The sequence below is a fragment of the Salmo salar genome, chromosome ssa11 (genome assembly GCF_905237065.1).
Source record: "Salmo salar chromosome ssa11, Ssal_v3.1, whole genome shotgun sequence".
NCBI classification, from domain to species: domain Eukaryota; kingdom Metazoa; phylum Chordata; class Actinopteri; order Salmoniformes; family Salmonidae; genus Salmo; species Salmo salar.
This window is the reverse complement of record NC_059452.1, coordinates 32,699,094-32,722,505: the sequence shown is the minus strand read 5'-3', so window position 1 is coordinate 32,722,505 and position 23,412 is coordinate 32,699,094. Positions and strand designations below refer to the sequence as shown.

At 41.1% G+C, this 23,412-nt stretch overlaps 3 protein-coding genes and 1 long non-coding RNA gene across 8 annotated transcripts in view; 2 read left to right on the top strand and 2 right to left on the bottom strand.

Moving 5' to 3' along the window:
• slc12a1 (solute carrier family 12 member 1) overlaps positions 1-4,138 on the top strand; it is a 114,006-nt gene extending 109,868 nt beyond the window's left edge. The window contains exons 24-26 of the mRNA XM_045689383.1: positions 521-656; positions 1,162-1,229; positions 1,587-4,138. Coding sequence (XP_045545339.1) covers positions 521-656; positions 1,162-1,229; positions 1,587-1,722 — 340 coding nt within the window. The 3' untranslated portion in view covers positions 1,723-4,138. The remainder of the gene's footprint in view (positions 1-520; positions 657-1,161; positions 1,230-1,586) is intronic.
• A 5,820-nt stretch (positions 4,139-9,958) lies between these two features.
• On the bottom strand, positions 9,959-14,036 carry LOC123725154 (uncharacterized). Its single transcript, XR_006757558.1, has 3 exons — positions 13,359-14,036; positions 11,457-11,611; positions 9,959-10,111 (listed from the first exon to the last, which is right to left on the bottom strand). It is a non-coding gene; the product is annotated as an uncharacterized lncRNA (long non-coding RNA).
• Positions 12,722-17,387, top strand: LOC106562484 (deoxyuridine 5'-triphosphate nucleotidohydrolase, mitochondrial). Of its 3 annotated transcripts, none has more exons than XM_014127388.2 (7): positions 12,722-13,007; positions 14,814-14,970; positions 15,379-15,470; positions 16,148-16,192; positions 16,329-16,403; positions 16,734-16,804; positions 17,232-17,387. In XM_014127388.2, exons 1-7 carry the CDS (start codon positions 12,947-12,949, stop codon positions 17,286-17,288), a joined length of 558 nt encoding a protein of 185 aa, XP_013982863.2. In that variant the 5' UTR covers positions 12,722-12,946; the 3' UTR covers positions 17,289-17,387. The 3 variants fall into 3 exon arrangements, with proteins under 3 accessions (XP_013982863.2, XP_013982862.2, XP_045545338.1); XM_014127387.2 differs by lacking the exon at positions 12,722-13,007 and adding an exon at positions 14,087-14,303; XM_045689382.1 differs by lacking the exon at positions 12,722-13,007 and adding an exon at positions 14,120-14,288.
• Positions 17,388-18,559: 1,172 nt separating this feature from the next.
• Positions 18,560-23,412, bottom strand: part of LOC106595265 (fibrillin-1) — a 159,455-nt gene continuing 154,602 nt past the window's right edge. For 2 of the 3 annotated variants that reach the window (XM_045689379.1, XM_045689381.1), the window contains 5 exons: positions 22,727-22,855; positions 22,358-22,477; positions 21,703-21,931; positions 20,835-21,054; positions 18,560-20,452 (listed from right to left, as the gene is read on the bottom strand). In XM_045689379.1, coding sequence (XP_045545335.1) covers positions 20,072-20,452; positions 20,835-21,054; positions 21,703-21,931; positions 22,358-22,477; positions 22,727-22,855 — 1,079 coding nt within the window. In that variant the 3' untranslated portion in view covers positions 18,560-20,071. Of the gene's footprint in view, positions 20,453-20,499; positions 20,649-20,834; positions 21,055-21,702; positions 21,932-22,357; positions 22,478-22,726; positions 22,856-23,412 lie in introns of those variants that run through there. The other variant, XM_045689380.1, reaches the window with a different exon arrangement.

Here is a 23,412-nt window from a genome sequence, read left to right as displayed (position 1 = left end):
CACACACACACACACACACACACACACACACACAGAGAGAGACAACCTTGGGGAGATGTGATTGCTCACACACACACACACACACACACACTGTCGCTCACATGCTGTGGTGGGAGAGATTCCAGACATTCTGTACTGTAGCCGTGAGGTCACACTCAGCTGACCAACCACACGTCAGGGATGTGATCAGCAGTCAGCCGAAAGCAACACCAGTCAGGAAATGGATAAAGGCTCTATTATAGTGAGATAGTTAATGACTATATAAAACAGACGCACAACTTTGTCTCATTCAGTATTTACACAAGAAAAGACAACTCACATGAATGAATACATCATGGCTAATCATCCCCAGCTTCAAACTGGTCCATCTCTGCTGTCAGAGTGGCCGATTTCATTCTGGGTGCCAAGATGAATGACAACATGCACAAGTAAAATATAATATTCCTGATATCTGAAGTCATAGGATCAGTAATTAATACCTGATTAATCCTGATAACTCCTGTCTGTGTTCGTCCCCCAGCTGGAAGATGTTTGAGGACATGATCGAGCCGTTCCGTCTTCACGAGGGGTCAAAGAGCACCACTTTGGCCGAGGCTCTGAGGAAAGACAACCCCTGGAAGATCTCTGACGCCGAGCTGGACACCTTCGAGGAAAAGGTGGAGTCTAGAAACAGACAAGTGACTGCTCACCATAGAGACTTGTAGAGACAGACCACTGCTCAGTGCTCACCACAGAGACCAATAACTGATTAACAACCACATACTGTGCTCATTGCAGTACAACATGAATGAACATGCTCAGCCAGTGCTTGACTTGGGCAGCTCACCGGGGCTGAGTACCAGCACCTCAAATGTTCCATTGCTTGAGCTCCTTTTGTTCTTATAGAATATTAGCTCAAAAGTATTGTGGAGTTCCTTCACCTAAATATAAACAGTACCTGCACCCAAAATGAGTACCGGAACCTTTTTCAGTCCAAGTCAAGCACTGTGCTCAACTCTATCTTCTTGTAGTAGAATGTAATGTATTAATCTGGACAATAGAATCCAACAGTCCCATGATGCAGTAGCAACAGAAGTAGACAGCTGTGTTTTCACTGAAGCCTTACATGGTTGTCATACCAACCATGTGACCCACCACCACTTTGTGTCCTCTCCCCTCCAGACCAACCTCCAGGTCAGGCTGAATGAACTACTGCAGGAGAACTCCCGAGCTGCCAACCTCATCATAGTGTAAGTACAATATACTGTAGACTTTTTCCTGGTCAGGTCACTATGTGTTCAGGAAAAACTCTAGGCCCTAATTATAAAAGAGACACCAACAAGAGCCATATCATCATCTATCAATCTCTCTGTAAAAAATACAGAAATATGATAGTCCAATGTGTCACAGAACTATGAAGCTAACTGAGGTATATAACAATAATAATAATCATTTGGTTGGTGCTTATATCTGTCCTGTTTCAACTGTGTATTAGACGCATGTGTGAAATCCCCCTGAGACACCCACGGCCATATAGTGGTGACCGAGCTGCTAATAGCCTACTGTTTAGATAACTTAGGTTTAATACTGTACTTCCCACTTTGCAGGAGTATGCCCATCGCCCGTCTAGGCTCAGTCTCTGACCACCTCTACATGTCCTGGTTGGACATCCTCACCAAGAACCTCCCTCCCACCATGTTGATCAGAGGCAACCACAAGAGCGTCCTCACCTTCTACTCATAGACCAACCCTCTCAGCAGTCACTAGATGGCCATGCCACAAGGGACAACCAAGGCACTTTCATCAATATCCAGGAGTTAGTTGCTATCAGTTTAAATGAAAAGGTGTTGGTTAGGGATAAGGTTATGGGAAAGGTTAAAGGTTAGAAAGTGATGCTCTTCCGTCTTTTCTAGCATGATCAAATAGTGACGACGCAACACAGATATTTGGACTCAGGGATATATGGGCACAAGGACCGGACACTGCCTGGGATGGGTCAGTTACACTGCCAGTGCCTATGCTGCACCCCGTTGGAATTGTACATGTGGTGCATAATTAGGGGTCCAAGCCCTGAATTGGGCCGGAAAACTCTTATTATTATATATATATATATATATATATATATATTAGTCATGTAACAGATGCTCTTGTCCAGAGCAACTTACAGTTAGTGTTATTGTTAAGGATATTATTATTCTGACATATTATTATTATTATTATTATTATTACAATTTCAAGAGAGCTATAGTGCTTAAATAGTTTGACCTACAGAGACCAAACTTGGAGGGATGGTGTAAATTGGTGACCCAATACATCTGGTAAATCTTTGGTATACGACTGGGATGTTAGATGACAGACTGGTCCCAGGCTAGTTGGAGCCCCCTGCTGGCTATGCATCTCAATACGGTATACTTTTTCCTTAAATGTACACTTGTCCACTACCCACATAGTGGTCCTCTGTAGCACAGTTGGTAGAGCATGGTGCTTGCAATGCCAGGATAATGGGTTTGATATCCGGGACCATCCATACGTAAAACATTTTTGGCACGCATGACAGTAAGTTGCTTTAGATAAAAGTATCTGATAAATGGCATTAATGATATTATTCTATATTATGAGATTGGTGTAAGAGCAAGAGATTGAGTCAAGACCAGAACCTGTAGTTAATACATACAGGCTCTTCCATAGTTCTCAACCCTGAGGCCAGCATGGGTTAGTGCCTTTGTCTTGTAATACATTCATGCCAACCCATGGCGGCCCAGGTTCAAATCCCAACACTGCTGCTTTCAGATAGACATCCCTAGACAGTGAGGTATTGTTGGTGTTGTGGCTGAATTTGATGACTTAAATAATGGCGAAATATTTGAGAAAGGGTAAAAAAGCTTGGGCCTGGGGCGGCAGCGTGGTTAGAGTGTTGGACTAGTAACTGGAAGGTTACAAGTTCAAATCCCTGAGCTGACAAGGTACAAATCTGTCGTTCTGCCCCTGAACAAGGCAGTTAACCCACTGTTCCTAGGCCATCATTGAAAATAAGAATTTGTTCTTAACTGACTTGCCTAGTTAAATAAAGGTAAAACAATTGCTGCTTGCAGCTAGCCTATATGTATAATTCTTATTTTGGGGGAACAACAGATGATATACACTGAGTACACAAAACATTAAGGACACCTGCTCTTTCCATGACATAGACTGACCAGGTGAATCCAGGTGAAAGCTATGATCCCTTATTGATGTCACTTGTTAAATCCACGTCAATCAGTATAGATGAACGGGAGGAGACAGGTTAAAGAAGGATTTTTAAGCCTTGAGACAATTGAGACATGGATTGTGTATGAGTGCCATTCAGAGGGTGAATGGGCAAGACAAAATATTTAAGTGCCTTTGAACGGGGTATGGTAGTAGGTGTCAGGCTCACCGGTTTGTGTCAAGAACTGTAACGCTGCTGGGTTTTTCACACTCAACAGCTTCCCATGTGTATCAAGAATGGTCCACCACCCAAAGGATATCCAACCAACTTGACACAACTGTGGAAAGCATTGGAGTCAACATGGGCCAGCATTCCTGTGGAATGCTAATTGAGACTGTTCTGCGGGCAACTCAGGAAGGTGTCCTTAATGTTTTGTACACTGTGTATGTAGGCTAGTATGCACAAATATGATGGTGTTCTAGGAAATGAACATTATAGAAAACAAATTACCTATGCAAAAAGTGATCAATATACAAATAACAGTTTTAAAAAAAAATTATATTCAAATGCTACTAGTGGCGTTGATAACTTGATAAAAAAATTAAGATTAGTTTGATATCCATTGAAGAATACTGTATAATACTTTGTATAGATGTGTATATTCCACACAAGTAGCTACTAGTTGAATGTCTAGGGAAATAATGAAGGGATCATTTACTACCTTAATACACACACTCATGCACACACGTACGCACGCAGGCACGCACACACACACACTGTGATGAAAATCTATTAAAACAAAACAGGAAAATGTAAATCAACCTATGTGCAGTATATTTTCAATATAGAAATGCTTGCTTTATTTCTGTATTTCAACCATTGTCTTTTATAAGACTCAGTCATTATCATATTTAACTGTAATATTTTAATTAATGTATTATGAAGAAGGAATAAAATGTTGAGTTACTCTTATTTTTCCTCATAATTTGTGTCCATCAAGATGGTCAGACACATTACATTAGAAGACAATAGGTTGGTTACATTATTCTCAAATTTAGATATATAGAACATAATGCAGAATAATACAATAGTTGGGTATGCCAACCTTTCTTGTGTTCAGTCCTTGGTTATTAGCAATGATTTAAATATACACTAGATGACGGATAGGGGCGCTGTGTTGAAGCCACTGAACCTCCATCTTGGCACTCCTACACCATTGTAAATAATATTTTGGAAGCTAGAGAAATGCATTTATTAATGTCTACATTTATTTTTGCCAAATATATTATATTATAGACACCTTAATGCATACTTTTAAATTATATTATGTGAGCAAAACATAAACAATATATACAAATATTTTCCTTAGAGTATATGTTTGAGATTACTAATGATAGTGTCCCCACTACAAAAAAATAATACATAAATACATGTAATTTTGTCCTTGAAATATTCAATTGAAATACTGTAGAAATCCATTAATTCCTATGGAGCAGTGTTTCAGTCCTCCAGTTCCCCCCAACAGTACATATTTTTCTTATGGCCCCCTGGACAGGCACACCTGATCCTACCACTCAACTAATCATCAAGACTTTGACACATAGAATCAGATGCTTTTGTCTCTGACCACATTTTCACGAGGACCAGAGTTGAGAAACACTGCTATGGAGGGAGGACTGCGCCTACTGGGGAGTGACAATATGGCCGACCAGTGGCTTCAAAGCCTCTCAATGGCCAATACATAGCATCAGCAATCCAGGGTTTATTATAATATATATATATATATATATATATATATATATATATATATATATATATATATATATATATATATATATATATATCATTGGTTATTAGCCCCAAGCTACAAGTCTTCCATTACACAACAGGAGCATGAGGGAGCTACCTGGCCTGGGACGGACACACATGGGGGGGGGGGTAAAAGACAATTTATGCTTGATCCGAAAATGTGTTCAGAGGCTCCATATGGAGGGTGTGATCCAGAGGCATGCAGAGGCCAAATTGAGCTCTGCACCGCATTGCGTCTCCCAAATGTTGTAACAATGCGAGGGCTCTGTATAACTCTGCAATGACATGATTGGTTGACGGTAGGTGAGGGCGGGAGGTCCTGTATAAACAAAAAAATCACTTCCTTGACAACTTCCTTCACAACAGCTCTGCTCTGCTCCATGAAGCGCATATGGCAGGGACCATATCACCGTAAATGCTGCAGGCCAATGCAGACATCAGAATGACCATGCAGTGCATTTTAGGAGGAGAATGATGCACACATCACTCCAGCTAGCTACCATTAGTTATTGTTACCAGGGTCACAAACAAACCATGCATGACGTGATAAAGTAGCTATCTAGCTATTTGGCAAAAAATATGATCTATCGCCTCTTCCTCTCTGGTTATAAGGTCTGTTAGTGGGTTATACAGTGCCTTTAGAAAGTAATCATACCCTTGACTTATTCCATTTTGTTGTGTTACAGTCTGAATTCAAAATAGATTCAATTAAAAAAAATCTCACCCATCTACACACAATACCCCATAATTACAAAGTGAAAACATGTTTTTAGAATTTTTTGAAAATGTCTGAAATGAAATACACAACCAAAATCATGGGTATTAATATGGAGTTGGTCCCCCTTTGCTGCTATAACAGCCTCCACTCTCCACTTTTAATTGTATGTACAGTTGAAGTTGGAAGTTTACATACACCTTAGCCAAATACATTTAAACTCTGTTTTTCACAATTCCTGACATTTAATCCTAGTAAAAAATACCCTGTCTTAGGTCAGTTAGGATCAACACTTTATTTAAAGAATGTCAAATGTCAAATTAATGGTAGAGAGAATGATTTATTTCAGCTTTTATTTCTTTCATCACATTCCCAGTGGGTCAGAAGTTTACATACACTCAGTTGGCATTTGGTAGCATTGCCTTTAAATTGTTTAACTTGGGTCAAACGTTTTGGGTAGCCTTCCACAAGCTTCCCACAATAACTTGGGTGAATTTCCTCCTGACAGAGCTGGTGTAACTGAGTCAGGTTTGTAGGCCTCCTTGCTCGCACACGCGTTTTCAGTTCTGCCCACACATTTTCTATAGGATTAAGGTCAGGGCTTTGTGATGGCCACTCCAATAGCTTGACTTTGTTGTCCTGAAGCCATTTTACCACAACTTTGGAAGTATGCTTGGGGTCATTGTCCATTTGGAAGACCCATTTGCGACCAAGCTTTAACTTCCTGACTGATGTCTTGAGATGTTGCTTCAATATATCCACATAATTTTCCTCCCTCATGATGCCATCTATTTTGTGAAGTGCACCAGTCCCTCCTGCAACAAAGCACCCCCACAACATGATGCTGCCACCCCCGTGCTTCACGGTTGGGATGGTGTTCTTCGGCTTGCAAGCGTCCCCCTTTTTCCTCCAAACATAACAATGGTCATTATGGCCAAACAGTTCTATTTTTGTTTCATCAGACCAGAGGACATTTCTCCAAAAAGTAAGATCTTTGTCCCCATGTGCAGTTGCAAACCGTAGTCTGGCTTTTTTATGGCGGTTTTGGAGCAGTGGCTTCTTCCTTGCCGAGCAGCCTTTCAGGTTATATCAATATAGGACTCGTTTTACTGTGGATAGAGATACTTTATGTACCCGTTTCCTCCAGCATCTTCACAAGGTCCTTTTCTGTTGTTCTGGGATTTATTTGCACTTTTCTCACCAAAGTACGTTCATCTCTAGAAGACAGAAAGCGTCTCCTTCCTGAGTGGTATGACGGCTGCGTGGTCCCATGGTGTTTATACTTGCGTACTATTGTTTGTACAGATGAACCTTCTGGCGTTTGGAAATTGCTCCCAAGGATGAACCAGACCAACCAATTTTGAACCAACCAATTTTCTTTCTGAGGTCTTGGCTGATTTCTTCTGATTTTCCCATGATGTCAAGCAAAGAGGCACTGAGTTTGAAGGTAGGCCTTGAAATACATCCACAGGTACACCTCCAATTCACTCAAATGATGTCAATTGGCCTATCAGAAGCTTCTAAAACCATGACATCATTTTCTGGAATTTTCCAAGCTGTTTAAAGGCACAGTCAACATAGTGTATGTAAACTTCTGACCCACTGGAATTGTAATACAGTGAATTAAGTGAAATAATCTGTCTGTAAACATTTGTTGGAAAAATTACTTGTGTCATGCACCAAGTAGATGTCCGAACCGACTTGCCAAAACTATAGTTTGTAAACAAGACATTTGTGGAGTAGTTGAAAAACGAGTTTTAATGACTCCAACCTAAGTGTATGTAAACGTCCGACTTCAACTGTAAATGATATAGGGTGAGTATTGGTAAAGTGGGACACTTTCTGTAATTTGCTTTTCCGAACACTTTACAGAATCATCCCAATGTCTTAACCCCCAACATGATACCATTCTAAATACCTTAAGAACTCCATTAACTTATACAAAAAAAAAACCAAAAAAAAAATTAAATACAGGATGGATGACTTTTTGAAACACATGTCCTGAGACTACATTTCTTCAGTCGATACTGGCAAATTGGGACACCTTGATTGGCAGTGGGACACTTACTACTTTATTGTAAAGAAGGATAAAATAGAGAGTACATGCATAATTTCAATATTTTTATGATAATTTTGTGGAACATTAAAGTGGCAATATGTAACTTTTTGGGCAACTTGACCAAATTAACATAGATCTATAACTCACTTTTCTATCATTCGACTTGAAAGCAAGTCTAAGAAGTGGTAGATCTGTTCTATATATGCTATTTCTATGCTTCCCGTTCTTAAGTTTTGTTTTTGCAACTTTTACTTTCGGGTTGAACACCAGCTTCAAACTACACTCTAAAGGACATTTTGTAGAATGAAACCAGAAAGACATCACCCCTCAACAATTCCAATGACTGTTTTACTGTCATTGTGCATTACAACTGTTCAGTGTGCATTTACAGGTGATTAGAACGCTTGTTATGGGCACATATTTACACCTGTTCATTACACCTGTTCAGCCTATTGGGTAAGGAATTGCGTTTTTGTAGTTGCTTTTTAATAATTTCAGAAAACAACTTATTTGGTAGATAACGTCACATTTTGTGATTTTTTTAAGCATTCATGTATTGAAAAAAGCACATAAAGGCTTCATAATTCATAAAGATATTTATTTGAATTAGCTATCCATAATTTTTCATCGTCTGAGGTATCAAGCTCTAAGTCTGTGAAAAAAATATATACAACAAAAGTACCTACTTTTCCAAAACTCCATTTGTTTGATAAATAAATTAAAGCAATAATAGTCACTATGCTTTCCAAACCACAAAGACCGGATTAAAATGTTTTCTAAAAAAGGAATTTATAAACTGTTAAGGAGGCAGTGGAGGAAGGACCAGGGTGCAACATTTGAGAGAAATAAGATTTTTATGTGTATGGAAACTGTCTGGCATCGTTTATTTCAGCTCATGAAACCAACACTTTACATGATGCATTTATATTTTTCTTCAGTGTTTATATGTCCATGTGAAAATGTGCTGCAAACTGATATGTCACTGCTCAAGTTGGTAATCCAATGTTTTGAATAGCTGGCTAGCCTCTGTCCAGTACATAAGATAACATTAAATATTTGCATGTTAAGGCTATGTCATGACGTGGCCCTTTCTGGGTATAGATCGTGGCATCCCCCTCTCCTACACCCAGGTTCTGTTATCTCAGGTCATAAATTCCTGGAGGAGACTCTCTCCTCCTGGCCATGCAGTATAGAGAGTTTCACAGTAGAACAAAGGAACTTCTTCTACATCACAGAACTTGAGAACTGAACAATATCCATGTTTTGGAGAATGTGTAAACGGTCGGTGGAGAAGCCAGCTACGACCCGGTCTGTTTTGTTTCATGTTTGTGACCTCATGAAAAACAATACAGCCACATTACCATAACTCTGTTTATACAGGTGCCTCCGTTATGAGGTTTGCGTCTAATTATTGTATAAAATGAATGAGTAAAGATGAAACTATTTGTAAAATGATGTAAGGTGATGTTAAACATTTTAATGAAAGAGAATTGTATTCCCTTTAAAGTTTAACCAAGTCACTGGCCCACGTCCATGAGCAGACATGATCTGGCATCATGGAACAGCCCTTTTCTACTGTTACGAATAAAACCCCCCACCTGAAGAAATCCTCTTCAGACGACCTCGGTCAGCTGAGGGGGCAAAGGTTTGAGTAGAGACCACAAAAACCTCAGTCTAAGCTAAGGTTGTAATGGTTGTTGAATTCCTAACCATACCACGTGGAGCATTGGCTACACGGCGGGAAATGTTTAAACTCTGAGACTATCGATCCCGACAGAATAAGAGCAAATCTTAGATACTAATTACTAGTCTGCAGCTAGAAATTACGTCAACCTGAGTTGCGAAGACCGACAACCGCCGAAACATCTATTCTATAGGAACATTTCTGAATGGTACTCTGAAGTACCCATTCGTACCACGAAAGACTTCAGGGAAGCAGAGATGCTCGGATGAACTTTCCAACAGAAGGACGGACGATTCCAACAGAGATCACGACGACACACTGGGCGTAAATATATATTGATTGTAATTATTCCCGAAACTAATGAGACTGTATCAGTATGTAAGAAGTAACAGTAGAAAACACATTATTTTAGCAAACATAAAATAAGTGAGTTTTGACTGAATAGATTGTTAATAAAAGTTTCAAAACAATAGATTATACTATAGACGTGCTAAATTAATCACATCCAGCAAAACAGAAACAGAATAAACTAAAATAATTCTGTATTTATTTCTGATGTAACAATTGTTCATGAAGCAAACATTGTATGACTTGGTAAAGGTGTGGTAGAAAGAAGTTGTCCGTTTTCCTCCCTGTCCTTCATCTGCGGCGCTCATTCAACATAGCATTTAGAGATTCCTGTGAACATCAACAGTCATAAACATGTCATTCTAAACAGCAACATCTTCCTAACAAGAATTTAGTCCAGTTGCCAATTCAACAGAATTCAGTCTTGTTCATGTTGATGATCGGTACAACATGAGACAGATAGCAAGATAGCAAGCCATGGTATATCAGACCGTATACTACGAGTATGAGTCAATATTACTTGTTTACTGTTGTAATTACGTTGGTAACCAGTTTAATAGCAATAAGGCACCTTCGGGGTTTGTGGTATATGGCTAATATACCACGGATAAGGGCTGTATCCAGGCACTCCGCGTTGAGCATAAGAACAGCCCTTATCCATGGTATATTGTCCATATACCACAAACCCCTGAGGTGCCTTATTGCTTAAATATAAACACAGATACATGCGCATGTGAGGTTTCAAATAATAATGTTACTACTACTAGCTTGCTCTCTCCCTGCTTCTCCTGAACATGTTTTATCTGATATAGCTAGTCGTTATTGTTCTTCCTTGCTCATCCAAAGCAGGCTTTCCTTCTCCTCGCTAGTCTTCATGTGCTTGACTACATGATCATCATGTTGTGGCTGTAACATGTGTCTTGTTTTGTACGCTTTGTACAAATAATAAAACGCAGAACTACAGGATGTTTCTTAACATAACTCTTTATTAACTAGCTACAACTGCATGTTCGCCTATCTCCAACCACGATCAACTGGCCATGACCTAAACGTCTGGGTGGTCTTAACCAATCACCGCACAGTATGATACGGCGGTAAAATGCATCCAATTATAATTCAGTATGTATTCACATATGAATATTACAACATGGACATTGCATTAGAACAACAACTAGATACACTCTTAGAAAAAAGGGTTCCAAAAGGGTTCTTCAGCTGTCCCCATAGTATAATCCTTTTCGGTTCCAGGTAGACCCATTTTGGGTCCGTGGACGGGGTTCCACCTGGAACCAACAAGTGTTCTTCAAAAGGTTCTCCTATGGGGTCAGTTGAATAACTTTTTAAGTTCTAGATAGCACCTTTTTTTTTTTAAAGAGTGTAACTTTATCCGAGACATTTTCAGGAAAAGCAGCTCATTTAGCAAGCCAATAAAATGTCTATCTGATATAACTAGCTAGTAATTCTTGTTCTATAGGCTTTCCTCCTCCTCGCTGATCTGCAGATGCTTCAGTACTTGATTAGGATGTTGTGGCTGTAACATTTCCTGGACATTGCATGTATTCAGACCCCTCTAATAACACATTTTCAAAAAAGCGACTAGCAACAAATCTAGCGACTTTTTCTGGTGTTATTGGAGACTTTTGGAGACTGACGTGAATGCACATATCGTTCTTACTCTTCTCAACGAGCAGCGGATGCTGCCGTGGGCCCCACCCCCGTGCCAAAGCACTCACAGGCGGCCCAGTCCTCGCGCAGCAGTCCCTCCCAGCAGCAGTCAGAGCAGGAGATGTTCACCCCTCCGCGCCCAGACTGCAAATGATCCCGGCTTGGCTTACATAAAAAAATAAAAAAATAAAAAATGTTTTTACCTTAATTAGGGCCAGACTAGTTACCATAATTTTCTCACATTGCCATTGACAGTTTTTTCTATTGTCTCTTTTTGGTCCATTTAAATTGTTAATGTAGATTGTATACAAAAAAATGTAAAAAATGTTATGGTTAAACATTTTCATGTTTTACTGTGACTTGTTGTAGGCTCCTAAGTGGACCATAAGGTTAAAAACCAAGCCAAATTAAGAAAACTAAACTAAAAAACAAAATAAAAAACAAAGTAACTCCGCCAGAGTGTCTCTTTTGGGTCACTTTTTCCAGTCCCAAGCCTGGATAAAGGAGGAGGGTTGGAATTGTGACATAAAAAAAAAAAAAAAACGAATCGACAGAAGTTAATTTATAGTTCTAAACATATTTAGGGTTTTTTACTCACTTTGTGTCTCTCCCACGACATTATTACTCTCCTACAGCTTCCATCACAATTACATGCACATGGACAATTATACAAATTAGGTGATTACGTCATTTAGCGACTTTTAGGACAGCCAATAGCTACTTTCCTTACTGAGGAGTTGGCAACACTGTGTCACAGACTTGTGTTTTTACTGATCCTGGGAGCATACCTCAATCGCTTCCATTTCTCCAACTGCTTACACTTTCTACCATTCTTCTTTAACAAACCATCTCCCTTTTTTCCATCATTTTTATCCAACTCAAGCTTACCCCCTTCTTCTTCTTCCCAAGTATACGTCTCCTTATGATAATAAGGAGCCGTATACTTAGTGCAACCCACTCCTGACACCCATCTTGTTCTTGCTTTCCCTAGGGACTCCATTTCCGCAGAACATTCTCTTTGCCTGGCAACGTTCGTTACAAAGCCGTGGCACAATTTCATGCGTCTGAAATTACGATATTCAAACGTTCTAATCACCTGTAAATGCCCTCTGGACAGGTGTAATGAACGCGTGTAAAAATACCCATAACAGGCGATCAAATCACCTGTAAACACACACTGGATATGTGAAAAAAAATCATGTGTACAAAAAAAGGACATTTGACACTTGAAAAAAGTGTTTTGAAACTCTTAGTCTTCCTAGCCTGTCAACATGTCATTCCCACTCGCCATCATCAAATGGACTCAAACTAGCCACACATTCTGACGAACTCAATCGTCATGAAACGCAAATACAGCGATGCGTTTCTCTAGCTTGGTTTAATACACACTTTGATAAATAACGAGCGCCCAAAATGTGTTTTGTGCGGGGAAGTGCTTAGTAAATGAGTATCTCAAAACGAACAATTTAAAACGACAGGTCTTGACCAAACATCCACAGCATGACGGTAAACCCAGAACAGGGCAGAATGCGTCAGGAAACAGTGCTTCGACAGTGGAAAAGTAAGTCAGCTAGCACGGCATTGTTGTCATTTTATAACAGGTGATGATAAGCAGAAATAAGGGAGTACAATCTCTCATAGTAGATGTGAGTTTCTCTTTCAAACAATCACCTTGTACTCAGCTAATAGCTAGCTAACACTAGCCAAAGCAAGCTAGCTAGCTACTGATAGTGCAACCCTAAGTAACAGTACAGGTGAAGATTAAACATTAGCAGGCCTACTATACTGTACATATTACTCTAGAAATATTGTTAAACAAGTTTAGGTTGTAACTATTGCTGGTAAAATACTAATCATTTTTATTCTGGAATAAACTAATTGAAACAAGATGCTTTTTGAGGCAAACACTCACAGTTCTGGGTTTTTCATCTACTGCAGGAAGCAGTCTCCTGTCTAGACTGAGAAAGCAGTAGATGTTCTAAGCTAGTTTGGCACCACATACCTATGCGAGTCAGGGTTCTCAACCCTGGCATACTTAAAAAACAAAAAAACAAGTACAGAAACAGACTCAATGCTGGGCATGACCTCAGGGTTGCACTGTCAAAAATTTAGCCTAGAATAGACCTGCTTGTTGAAAACTTCAACCAGCCACACACCTCTCATTAGGACTGTGTTTAATCCAGTTTAGAATAAAATATATTTATTGTATGTTAACAGCAACAGTTCCAACCTAGACCTTTTTTTTCAACAATACTTTGTACAGTAAGATGTACAGTAGGCCTGATCATTTTTCATCTGTACTGTTACTTAAGGGTGCACTATCAAACTGAGCCTGTGTGTTCTGTTATACATCTGTGTGATGTGATCAATCAGTTTATTCCAGTTCAGAATTAAAATGACTAACACACAGGCCTTGATTGTTGGTTATGTTATTATACACATTTAAAGATATCCATTACAAAGCTTAAATGTCCCACTTAACCAATACTCACCCTATTTCTGTATTTAATTCTCAATACATTAGCAAAAATGTATAAAAACATATTTTCACTTTGTAGTTATGGGATATTGTGTATAGGTGAGAGGGAAACAAATATTTAATCAATTTCGAATTCGGGCTGTAACACAACATGTGGAATAAGTCAAGGGGTATGAATACTTTCTGAAGGCACTGTAGCTGATGCCGCAGCCGGGGAGGACTGTATCTTTAACAAGATGGAGCACTTCGTTGCAAAGCAGAGGCTCTACTGGCGGTGTTGTTCTTCGATTATCGCTGCCCAGTCTTCAGTACTCTCACACAGAACATTTTATCTGCATTCTCCCACTCCGGCCAGGAGAAAAGGTTGCGAGAATGCAGGTAGCTAATTGGCTAGCCACATTGCTTTTCAGTAATAGCTCATGTTTGCTAGCACTAGCAGCTAACGTTAGCTAGCTAGCTACTTTGCTATGCTAACTGGTTGTTGTATTATCAACTTTAGTATTAACATGTGTAATCAATAAATGTGTAGGTACCGGTAATTGTACTGCTGTCAGATTTGTAGTCGAGTGTTTTACCAAAATCAAGATGTATCATTCAAAGAAGGATTAGGAAGCTACATTTTTCCAGTCATTCAGCTCACAGCTGGTCAAGTTGTCAGAACTCTCGCGAGTTTGTTTATTTTTTTCAACGACGGCGAGGCAGATTCAATTGAAATTGGCGGGAATGTGTGCTTCCTAATAAGATTCCTGTCAGAGAAGTAGCAACAGCTCGCCATATTTTAACTAGTTAACTATTTAGCAAACTTTAGTAAACTAACCATAGCCATCTTATTATTTTGGAAGTAACTCAACTTTCTTACCACAAACTTTGTAAACATGCCTTGCTCAGAAGTGATAGACGCCGCAGAAGTTTCTCCACTGAAGAGGACAAGGCCACATGCTGTGACAGAGAATGTGATATCGGTACTGAAGTTCTCCAAGTTGTCTGAAAATGCCACTGCTCCTACCCGGGGCTCTGCTAAAGCTGCAGGCTACGACCTGTTCAGGTGGGTCAGAGTCCGGGACAGGATCACTGGAAGTGATTTGAACGCAATACATTTTACTGGCTATATTTACTTACCTAGCTTGCTATTCACATAAGCAAGATACTTGAATTCAAAACGTTGCAGTGAGTGTGTCCTGCATGTGGCTGTTTATTTTTCTGCTGTCAATCAAAAGTAAAACTCTAGTTAGCAAACGACCATGCATACAGTTGTCTTCACATCAAGCTACCTAACTAGGTAGCCTAGTCTTGCTTCATGTTTATATGACCAACTTTAACAGGAGAAAAGTTGGTTAACGTTAGTAGGAGGAGCAGGCTAGCACTAACGATTGGATGGGAGGTGAGTTAGATGTAGGTCACTGCCTTTGTAAATTAGCGACTGTAAGCACCTGTTGATGTTTTTTTTTAACAGTGCCTATGACTACAGTATTGGTCCTATGGACAAGGCTATCGTGAAGACTGACATCCAGATAGCTGTTCCTTCAGGCTGCTATGGCAGAGTGGGTGAGTAGGGTACCAGGACACAAACTTAAGTGTTTTAAAGATCATTTTTAATCACACCCTGGTTTAGGGGTACATTGGGGTAGATCTCTCTGGGTATTGTTTGACTTGACAGTGAGGGAGTTATTTTACTTTGACCTGGGTTGAACCAGAAACCTACATCTCTTTAACATAAAATAAATGTTAGAATTTTCGTACTACTTTTCATTAGGAAGGCAGAAAGCGATCACTTTTGCATGGCAACACCGAATCCTACTAATTACTACATGCTTAATTATGTCACTTTTGTTTTGAGCAAACATTGCAGTCGGACAGAGCGGGGCACCTGGCTGCCTGGGAGGCAGCCCAGTTCCAAATCTAATGCAATCAGCTTTCAGCTGGTGCAATACAGGCATCCGGGCAAGATTAATCGAACCCCCTCATTACAACTGAAAGTGCAGGCGACTGACTGACAAATCACCTTGTATCATAAATAACTACTCATTGTTATTGGTAGATCAGTCAGTCAGTCACAATTTACCCACAATGCATCACATTTGATGCTCTAACACGGCCAATGGAGACTGCTTTCAGACTCCGATTAGTCTCGTTCAACCCTTCTTTCTCATCTCCCCTTAACTTTTACCCAGCATAAAAAATGTAGTTTAGTCATATTTTATGTATTTCTCTTTTTTTCACAGCACCACGGTCTGGGCTGGCTGCAAAACACTTTATCGATGTTGGGGGTGAGTTTAGTTTTTGACCTTCAGATATTAATATACATTTGTCACCCTTTGGCTGTTCTAACCTGAGTCTAGAACATAGAACTGATAGCCTAGCTGTCATGAATGTACCCTAACTGGAGTGTCTGTCTCCCCCCAGCTGGAGTAGTGGATGAGGACTATAGAGGTAATGTGGGGGTGGTGCTGTTCAACTTCAGCAAGGAAACCTTTGAAGGTGAGCTTTAAAAATAATTATTCACATGCCACCTTTCCAAACTCCAAGCATTGAAAGCACTTTGTATCCATGATTTAAAGAGACCATCTGCAACTGGTACATCAATATTTTGTAACTTTTATATTAATTATATACCCATTGCTCTTTGAAAAATATAACTTAAATGCCTCATCCGAAACTGAAATAAAAGCTTGTTTTACTGATTGCTCCTTTATAGCAATCCAAATGCATTTCACATTGAGATCTGTTTTCCAGTGAAACATTGTAGTGATGGTGTTGGGAAACTGGGTGACCTGTAGAGTGATGGTGGTGTTTCTTTCTGTGTCCCAGTGAAAAAAGGGGACCGTGTGGCTCAGCTGGTGTGCGAGAGGATCTGCTACCCAGACCTACAGGAGCTAAAGGTACTTTACACTTCTCTATAGATTTAATATGACCGTTTATAGTATTACCATATGTGCTCAGACCTAGTAGTGAATTGCTGATCACAGCTTTACGATCCATTTCACACAAACCTTAAATGGACACACCTTGTCAAGCAGTCTCATTTCATTTAAACTTGAGACTGAAATGTTGATTTTTAAGTGCATCTTATTTCTGTGAGAATGAGCCCTTAGGGCTGTTTTTCTGAACACTGATCGAGCATAGTCCTGGACTTAACCTCTTAGACGCTTTGAGAATTTCCATTGAACATACTTTTTGTCTTGGACTAGGCTAAATCTATGTTTGGGAAACCGGCCTTAAGAACTGGGCTCATTTGCATAGAAAGTCACTAAAATACCCTTTGCTCCAGTGTTGTAGTATTAACCGTGTCTTCCCTCTGTGTTTCAGACTCTGGATGAGACCGAGCGTGGGGCTGGAGGATTTGGCTCCACAGGCAGCAAATGATACATCAACATTGTAAACCAGCCTATTAGTTTTGTTCTGTTACATGTTATGAGGTTGTACAATAATTACTTTGTTTAATAAAGTGTTATTATCCCTTTGCTTCACTGTCTATGCCTGCTGATTTGGCCATAAATGGCAATGAGACATCACTGATTTTCTTGTCTGTATGGTTATCTTGTCTGTGGCTCAGTTCGCAAGAGCATGGTTCTAGCAATGCCAGTGTTATCAGCTGATGTAAGAAGGGCTATATAATACATTTGATTTGCAGGTTCAATTCCAATGGGGGAAACTATGAAAATGTAGGCTATGCCCACTTATCTAAATCGGCTTTGGATAAAATTCGATGTAAGTCTGTACCCTGAATGACCACTAAGTGGTGCTGTTAAACCATTTCTTTTCATAGTTCAAGAGGGAGTTTCCCTGTCTGGAGGGACCAAACCCTTCACCCAGGCTCATATTTGGGCAGCACGTCGGCAACCAAAATATTCTACTGTACTGTTACATGTTAGCTTAATGATGTGAACGACACCAGGGAGAAGTTTCACTGAGAAATAGGTAGAGTTCCAGGCTGACTACCTTGCAGATGTATGCCAGATCTTACAATGCCTGGATAGGTATTTTATGTATCAGCTAACCACATGTTATAGCAATCTGTCAGTCGATGGCACGCAACCATTGGTTGACGCATGCAATGTCTGAGAAGGGGAACGTGACCCTTGCCTTCTAGATGCAGTCGTTGTGTTGAACTGGATATTGTGGCTGTGATTCAATAGTCTTTGTTTTATACTGTCTCTGGAATTACAATAGCTTCCTTCCCTCATCCTTTCATTGGCTGAGATGATGCTAGGTAGAAGCATTGTGGAGAGGAGATTTCACCAGTCCTTTCAGCTGTCAGTAGAAATGAAAGCAAGGAACCAAGGAAAGGTAGACTCTTAGGGCAGCAGGTAGCCTAGCGGTTAAGAGCATTGGGCCAGTAAATGAAAGGTCAATGGTTCAAATCCCTGAGTGGACTAGGTGAAAAAATAAATTAAACGATGTCTGTATCCTAGAGCAAGGCAATTGCTCTTGTAAGTCGCATCTGATAAATGACATGTAATTAAGCATACACTATAAAGCATGGTCAATGTGTATTAAAAGTGCTTTTTAGTCCAGGATTAGGCTTAATCTGTGTCTGGGAAATTGTCCCTTAAAGTGGTTAAAATACATCCCATAAATAGCATAATCCACAAAAAGAGGAAGTGAAGTTGGGAGACAGGGACAACAACGAAACCTTTTAAACAAAAAAATATGTTTTTATTGTGACTTTACAACTAAACCCTCACTGATGTGACAGACGGATGTGTCTACGGCTGGTCTGATTGACTTCGCTACGGAGCACTGATTGTACTAGCGAAGAGTGTGGCCGCGTCGACCTCAGTGCATAATCATGAAGGCACAGGTTTGGCATCATCAGAACGGTGTGTGTTTTGAGTGTGTTTGAGTATTTGTGTTGTGTGTTTGTGCGGGTGTGTGTGTGTTTTTAATATGTGTGTGTATACAGTTTATCAAAGGAAGTAGTAGGTCATTATAAGCACCATTACACCCCCTCCTCTCAGGGGCGTTCTCTAGTTTACAAAAGGCTTCATAGATTAACATTCTAAACATGGCATTGATTACAGTATAAACACACTTCATTTACATGTGGTATAGAGAGCAGACAGGCTGTTACTTTGGTTTTGGTTGAAAAGAAGATGTCTGACATCTTATTAAAAGGACAGTAGACAGACAGCTACTGTGTGTTGTTGAGTATTACAGTGCATTCATAAGTCTATGTGGTTTTGTTACTAGCACCAGTAAATATGTGTAATGCTGAAGTCTAGTCAGTGGGGAAGATGAAGAAGCATAGTTATGATGAGGAAGAGGGGTCCTTCTAGCTAAAGACTTTAGCTATGGTTTGATTCCCTACCCTTCTCCCCTCAGGGATTTGAAAGGAATGGACTGGTTTACTTAATATGGTGGAAACTCTCCTTAGCAGCCAATGCTTTGTGAACCATGAAGGGGGAGTGAGCAAGTGCACACTTCAGGGAGAAGGGTGGAGAATCGGAACGCTGCCTTTCACTTCCACCTCTGCCAAGCTGTGAACACTCAGCATCAGTGACTTCTGCACTCTGCTACGCAGTCACAAATCCACCGCTATCCCCTACCCCATACTCCCTAGCTACCCTCATGGTCTTGGGGGTAGGGGCTACGGGTGGATATGGCATTTGCCTTATATGTCCCACAAAAGAGTAGCAGATTCCACATATCATCATACAAAACCTATTTCATATAAACCTTTTTCCTAAAAATAAAAAAAACATTCAAACCAGAGCTTCCTGCACAGAGCAGTTTAGAGTGGTTATTGTTGTGTCATTGTCATGTCTTCCCTCCATGTCATTCTCATTCTCTAAGCCTTTCTTCAGACAGCCAGCCATACTGTAGCCAGTGGGTTAGGCCTACACTGTAGCACTAAAGGTTGTATCTATGATATGTAGAATCATCTTTGGGAATCAAACAACGCAATCCCCCCTCCCCCCACCCACCCATTAGTCTCTTTGGCGTTGAGCTTGTCCCAAGCTCTCTCTCTCTCTCAGAGTAGGTAGAAGTTGCCCATAACCACTGACCCAGAGTCAGATCTTCTCTCCCCATCCTAATGGTTGAGATATGGATCAAGGGTAAATGAATCTGTTCCTAGACCAGTGTTTACAGGCAGACACTCCCCACCCAGCCCAGCCCAGCCACCCCAGTCAGTCCTGTAGTGTAGGTTAATGCAGGACTATCTGCACCCTCATGGTGAGTGTGTCTCCCAGCTGGCCTGTGAGGTAGTCTTTATCGTTGCTGTCCTCCAGCGCTGCCAGCTCCTTCTTCCTGTACACCGCCATGCTACTGATCTGCAGGAAGTAGGCTCCAGGGGGGAGGGACTTCCTCTTGGACAGGTGCAGGTAGCTAAGCCCCTCCCTCTGGCTGATCTTGAAGTAGCCCAGCTCGTTGCCGTAGTCGATGGAGTAGAACACGTGGTTGTTGAGCGTGGACAGGGCCGGGGTGAACTCCAGGATGTGGTCTCGGCTGGACAGGCCGGACATGTTCAGGTTGAACAGCAGGGTGTCCTCAATGTCCACACTCTCCAGGCTCACTGTCTCCTGATGCTGAGGACACAGGACAGGTTACATATAGTATAGATATACAGTATTATACAGGCAGATATATGATGTGTAACACTCTCCAAGCTCACTGTCTCCTGATGCTGAGGACACAGGACAGGTTACATATAGTATAGATATACAGTATTATACAGGCAGATATATGATGTGTAACACTCTCCAGGCTCACTGTCTCCTGATGCTGAGGACACAGGACCATGTAGTACAGGTGGATTATGTAAACACTGACAACACTCAACACTCTGGATCCTGATGACAGAACACAGGACCACACAGTTAATATGTACTACGGATTCAGTGAAGAGCAGGCAAGACATGACAGCATGACCATTCTATGGGCCACCAAACCAAGACAGACAGACATTACCTGTGCATTGTCCAGAGGTTGCTCCAGCGTTGAGTTGGTGTCGCGGCGTTTGCGCCCCTTCTTGGGGTAACCGTTGATCTTACACTCGTAGCAGGCCTCAGGAGACAGATCGTTGTCACCCCCCTCTGCTGCCCCTCCTCCTCCTCCTCCTCCTCCTCCTCCTCCTCCTCCCTGGCCCAGACTCACACCACTACCAAAGCCCACGCCTGACACACAGTGCCTGGAACACACAGAAAGGACTCAGTCATACACACACAGGGCACAAAATCATACCCAAACACCATCTTGCCTATACGTGGGCTAGCTGACAACATCACCAAAACAATGTGCACACTTCAATGGGACAGAGGTCTATGTGTTGTTGTGATAGCTACCAACAATGAAGGGAATCATAAGTGACTCGTTTCAACTAGTTTCATCTTGTTATTGATACCATGTCTTTTTGAGGTGTTTTGACTGTTTTCATTACAATGCCAAAATGGCTAGAATTCGCTAGCTAGCTAACCAACAACTGTAACGATGTATTTGAGAGACATTGTGCACATTTATTTATGTTTTCAATAAACATCGGAGACAAAATGTAGTTTACATGTAGTCAACAATCTAAGCCAAACCTGTCTGTTTTCTCCCATTGTTACGCACGTGTCGGTTTTGTTGCTAAACAACCAACCCGTCTATCCATCAAAGTTGATAATGACATTGCCCCTGGGTAGATCAAACACACACACATACACACAAACACACACACACACACACACACACACACACACACACACACACACACACACACACACACACACACACACACACACACACACACACACACACACACACACACACACACACACACAGAGTCTCACTCACTCACCCCTGTCCAGCGCGGTAGTATCCAGGTGGACAGCCACAGAGATACCCTCCGTCTGTGTTGGAACAGCCGTAGTTACATGGATTAGAGGAGGAGGAGCACTCGTTGATGTCACTACACCCCCCCTGGTCTCCGTAGTTGAACCCAGTGGGACAGAGGCAGCGGAAGCTCCCCAGGGTGTTATGGCACGACGCTCCCCCACAGATCTGAGTGTTCTGGCACTCGTTCTCATCTGACCACAGGAAGCAAACAACACAGACAGGAAGTCAACAAAACAAACAGAGGTCAAATATAGGTCAAACCTCGGCCAGAGAACACAAACAATACTGAGAAACTCTTGAAGGGAATGAGGAAACCATCTGTAGTACCGGTTCATCTGATAAACATTGGCCGTGTTCTTTTTGGGAAAGGCCACTGAATACCAATGCTGTATTTCCCATCAGTAGATTCAAGTTAAAGTGTCACCGACTCAGTTAGAACAACAGTGTTCATGTAGGACAGTGACTCAGGGAGGGAGCTCTTCCAGTAATCTAGAGAGGAACAAGTTCAACTTCCAGGAAAGGGATGTAGATTTGATGTTGAGGGAGAGAGAAAGAGAAGACAGACAGACGGGGGGAGAAGGATTGAGAGAAAGAGAGAGAGACTCTGTACCACTCACCGACACACTGGTTCCATTGATAGTGTTGTAGGTATCCCTGAGGACAGCTACACCGGTACCCTCCCACCAGGTTCTGACAGCCATGTTGACAACGGTGGTTACCATCACACTCATCCATATCTGCCAGGGAAACCACACACACACACAAACAAACACCCACACACACACAGCATTACAATAGTTATGTGGCCATACAGTTATCTAACTGTACTGGATAGGTACAAGCAAAAAGGTGAAGTTTCCACCAAATCCCTGTTTATAGTGGAGTTATTGCCATACTGCCTATACCTATCTGATCATTTCAGATCCATATAAAGTGCCTAGGGGTATGGAGTCAGCTGATCCTGAGAGAGGCAGTGATTGGCTGACCTTCACAGCTCTGTCCATTGGGGTCCATTGAGAATCCTCTAGTACACTCGCAGTTGAAGCTGCCTGGGCTGTTCTGACATACACCATTAGAGCCACACAGAGCAGGGTCCGACCCACATTCATTATTATCTACAGAGAGAGAGAGACATTCATTATTATCTACAGAGAGAGAGAGACATTCATTATTATCTACAGAGCAGGGTCCGACCCACATTCATTATTATCTACAGAGAGAGACATACATTACTATCTACAGAGAGAGAGAGAGACACTCATTACTATCTACAGAGAGAGAGAGAGAGAGAGAGAGAGAGAAAGAGAGAGAGACACTCTTTACTATCTACAGAGAGAGAGAGAGACACTCATTACTATCTACAGAGAGAGAGAGAGAAAGAGAGAGAGACACTCTTTACTATCTACAGAGAGAGAGAGAGAGAGAGACACTCATTAATATCTACAGAGAGAGAGCGAGAGAGACACTCATTACTATCTACAGAGAGAGAGAGAGAGAGAGACACTCATTACTATCTACAGAGAGAGAGAGAGAGAGAGAGAGACACTCATTACTATCTACAGAGAGAGAGAGAGAGACACTCATTACTATCTACAGAGAGAGAGAGAGAGAGAGAGACACTCATTACTATCTACAGAGAGAGAGAGAGAGAGAGAGAGAGAGAGACTCATTA

Excerpts from the sequence above, each read along its gene's own strand:
- LOC106562484 (XM_014127387.2), top strand. The coding sequence starts at position 14,162 with ATGGAGCACTTCGTTGCAAAGCAGAGGCTCTACTGGCGGTGTTGTTCT. Across the intron at positions 14,971-15,378 it reads GCAGGCTACGACCTGTTCAG|TGCCTATGACTACAGTATTG; the intron begins GTGGGTCAGAGT and ends TTTTTTTAACAG. Across the intron at positions 16,404-16,733 it reads CAGCAAGGAAACCTTTGAAG|TGAAAAAAGGGGACCGTGTG; the intron begins GTGAGCTTTAAA and ends TCTGTGTCCCAG.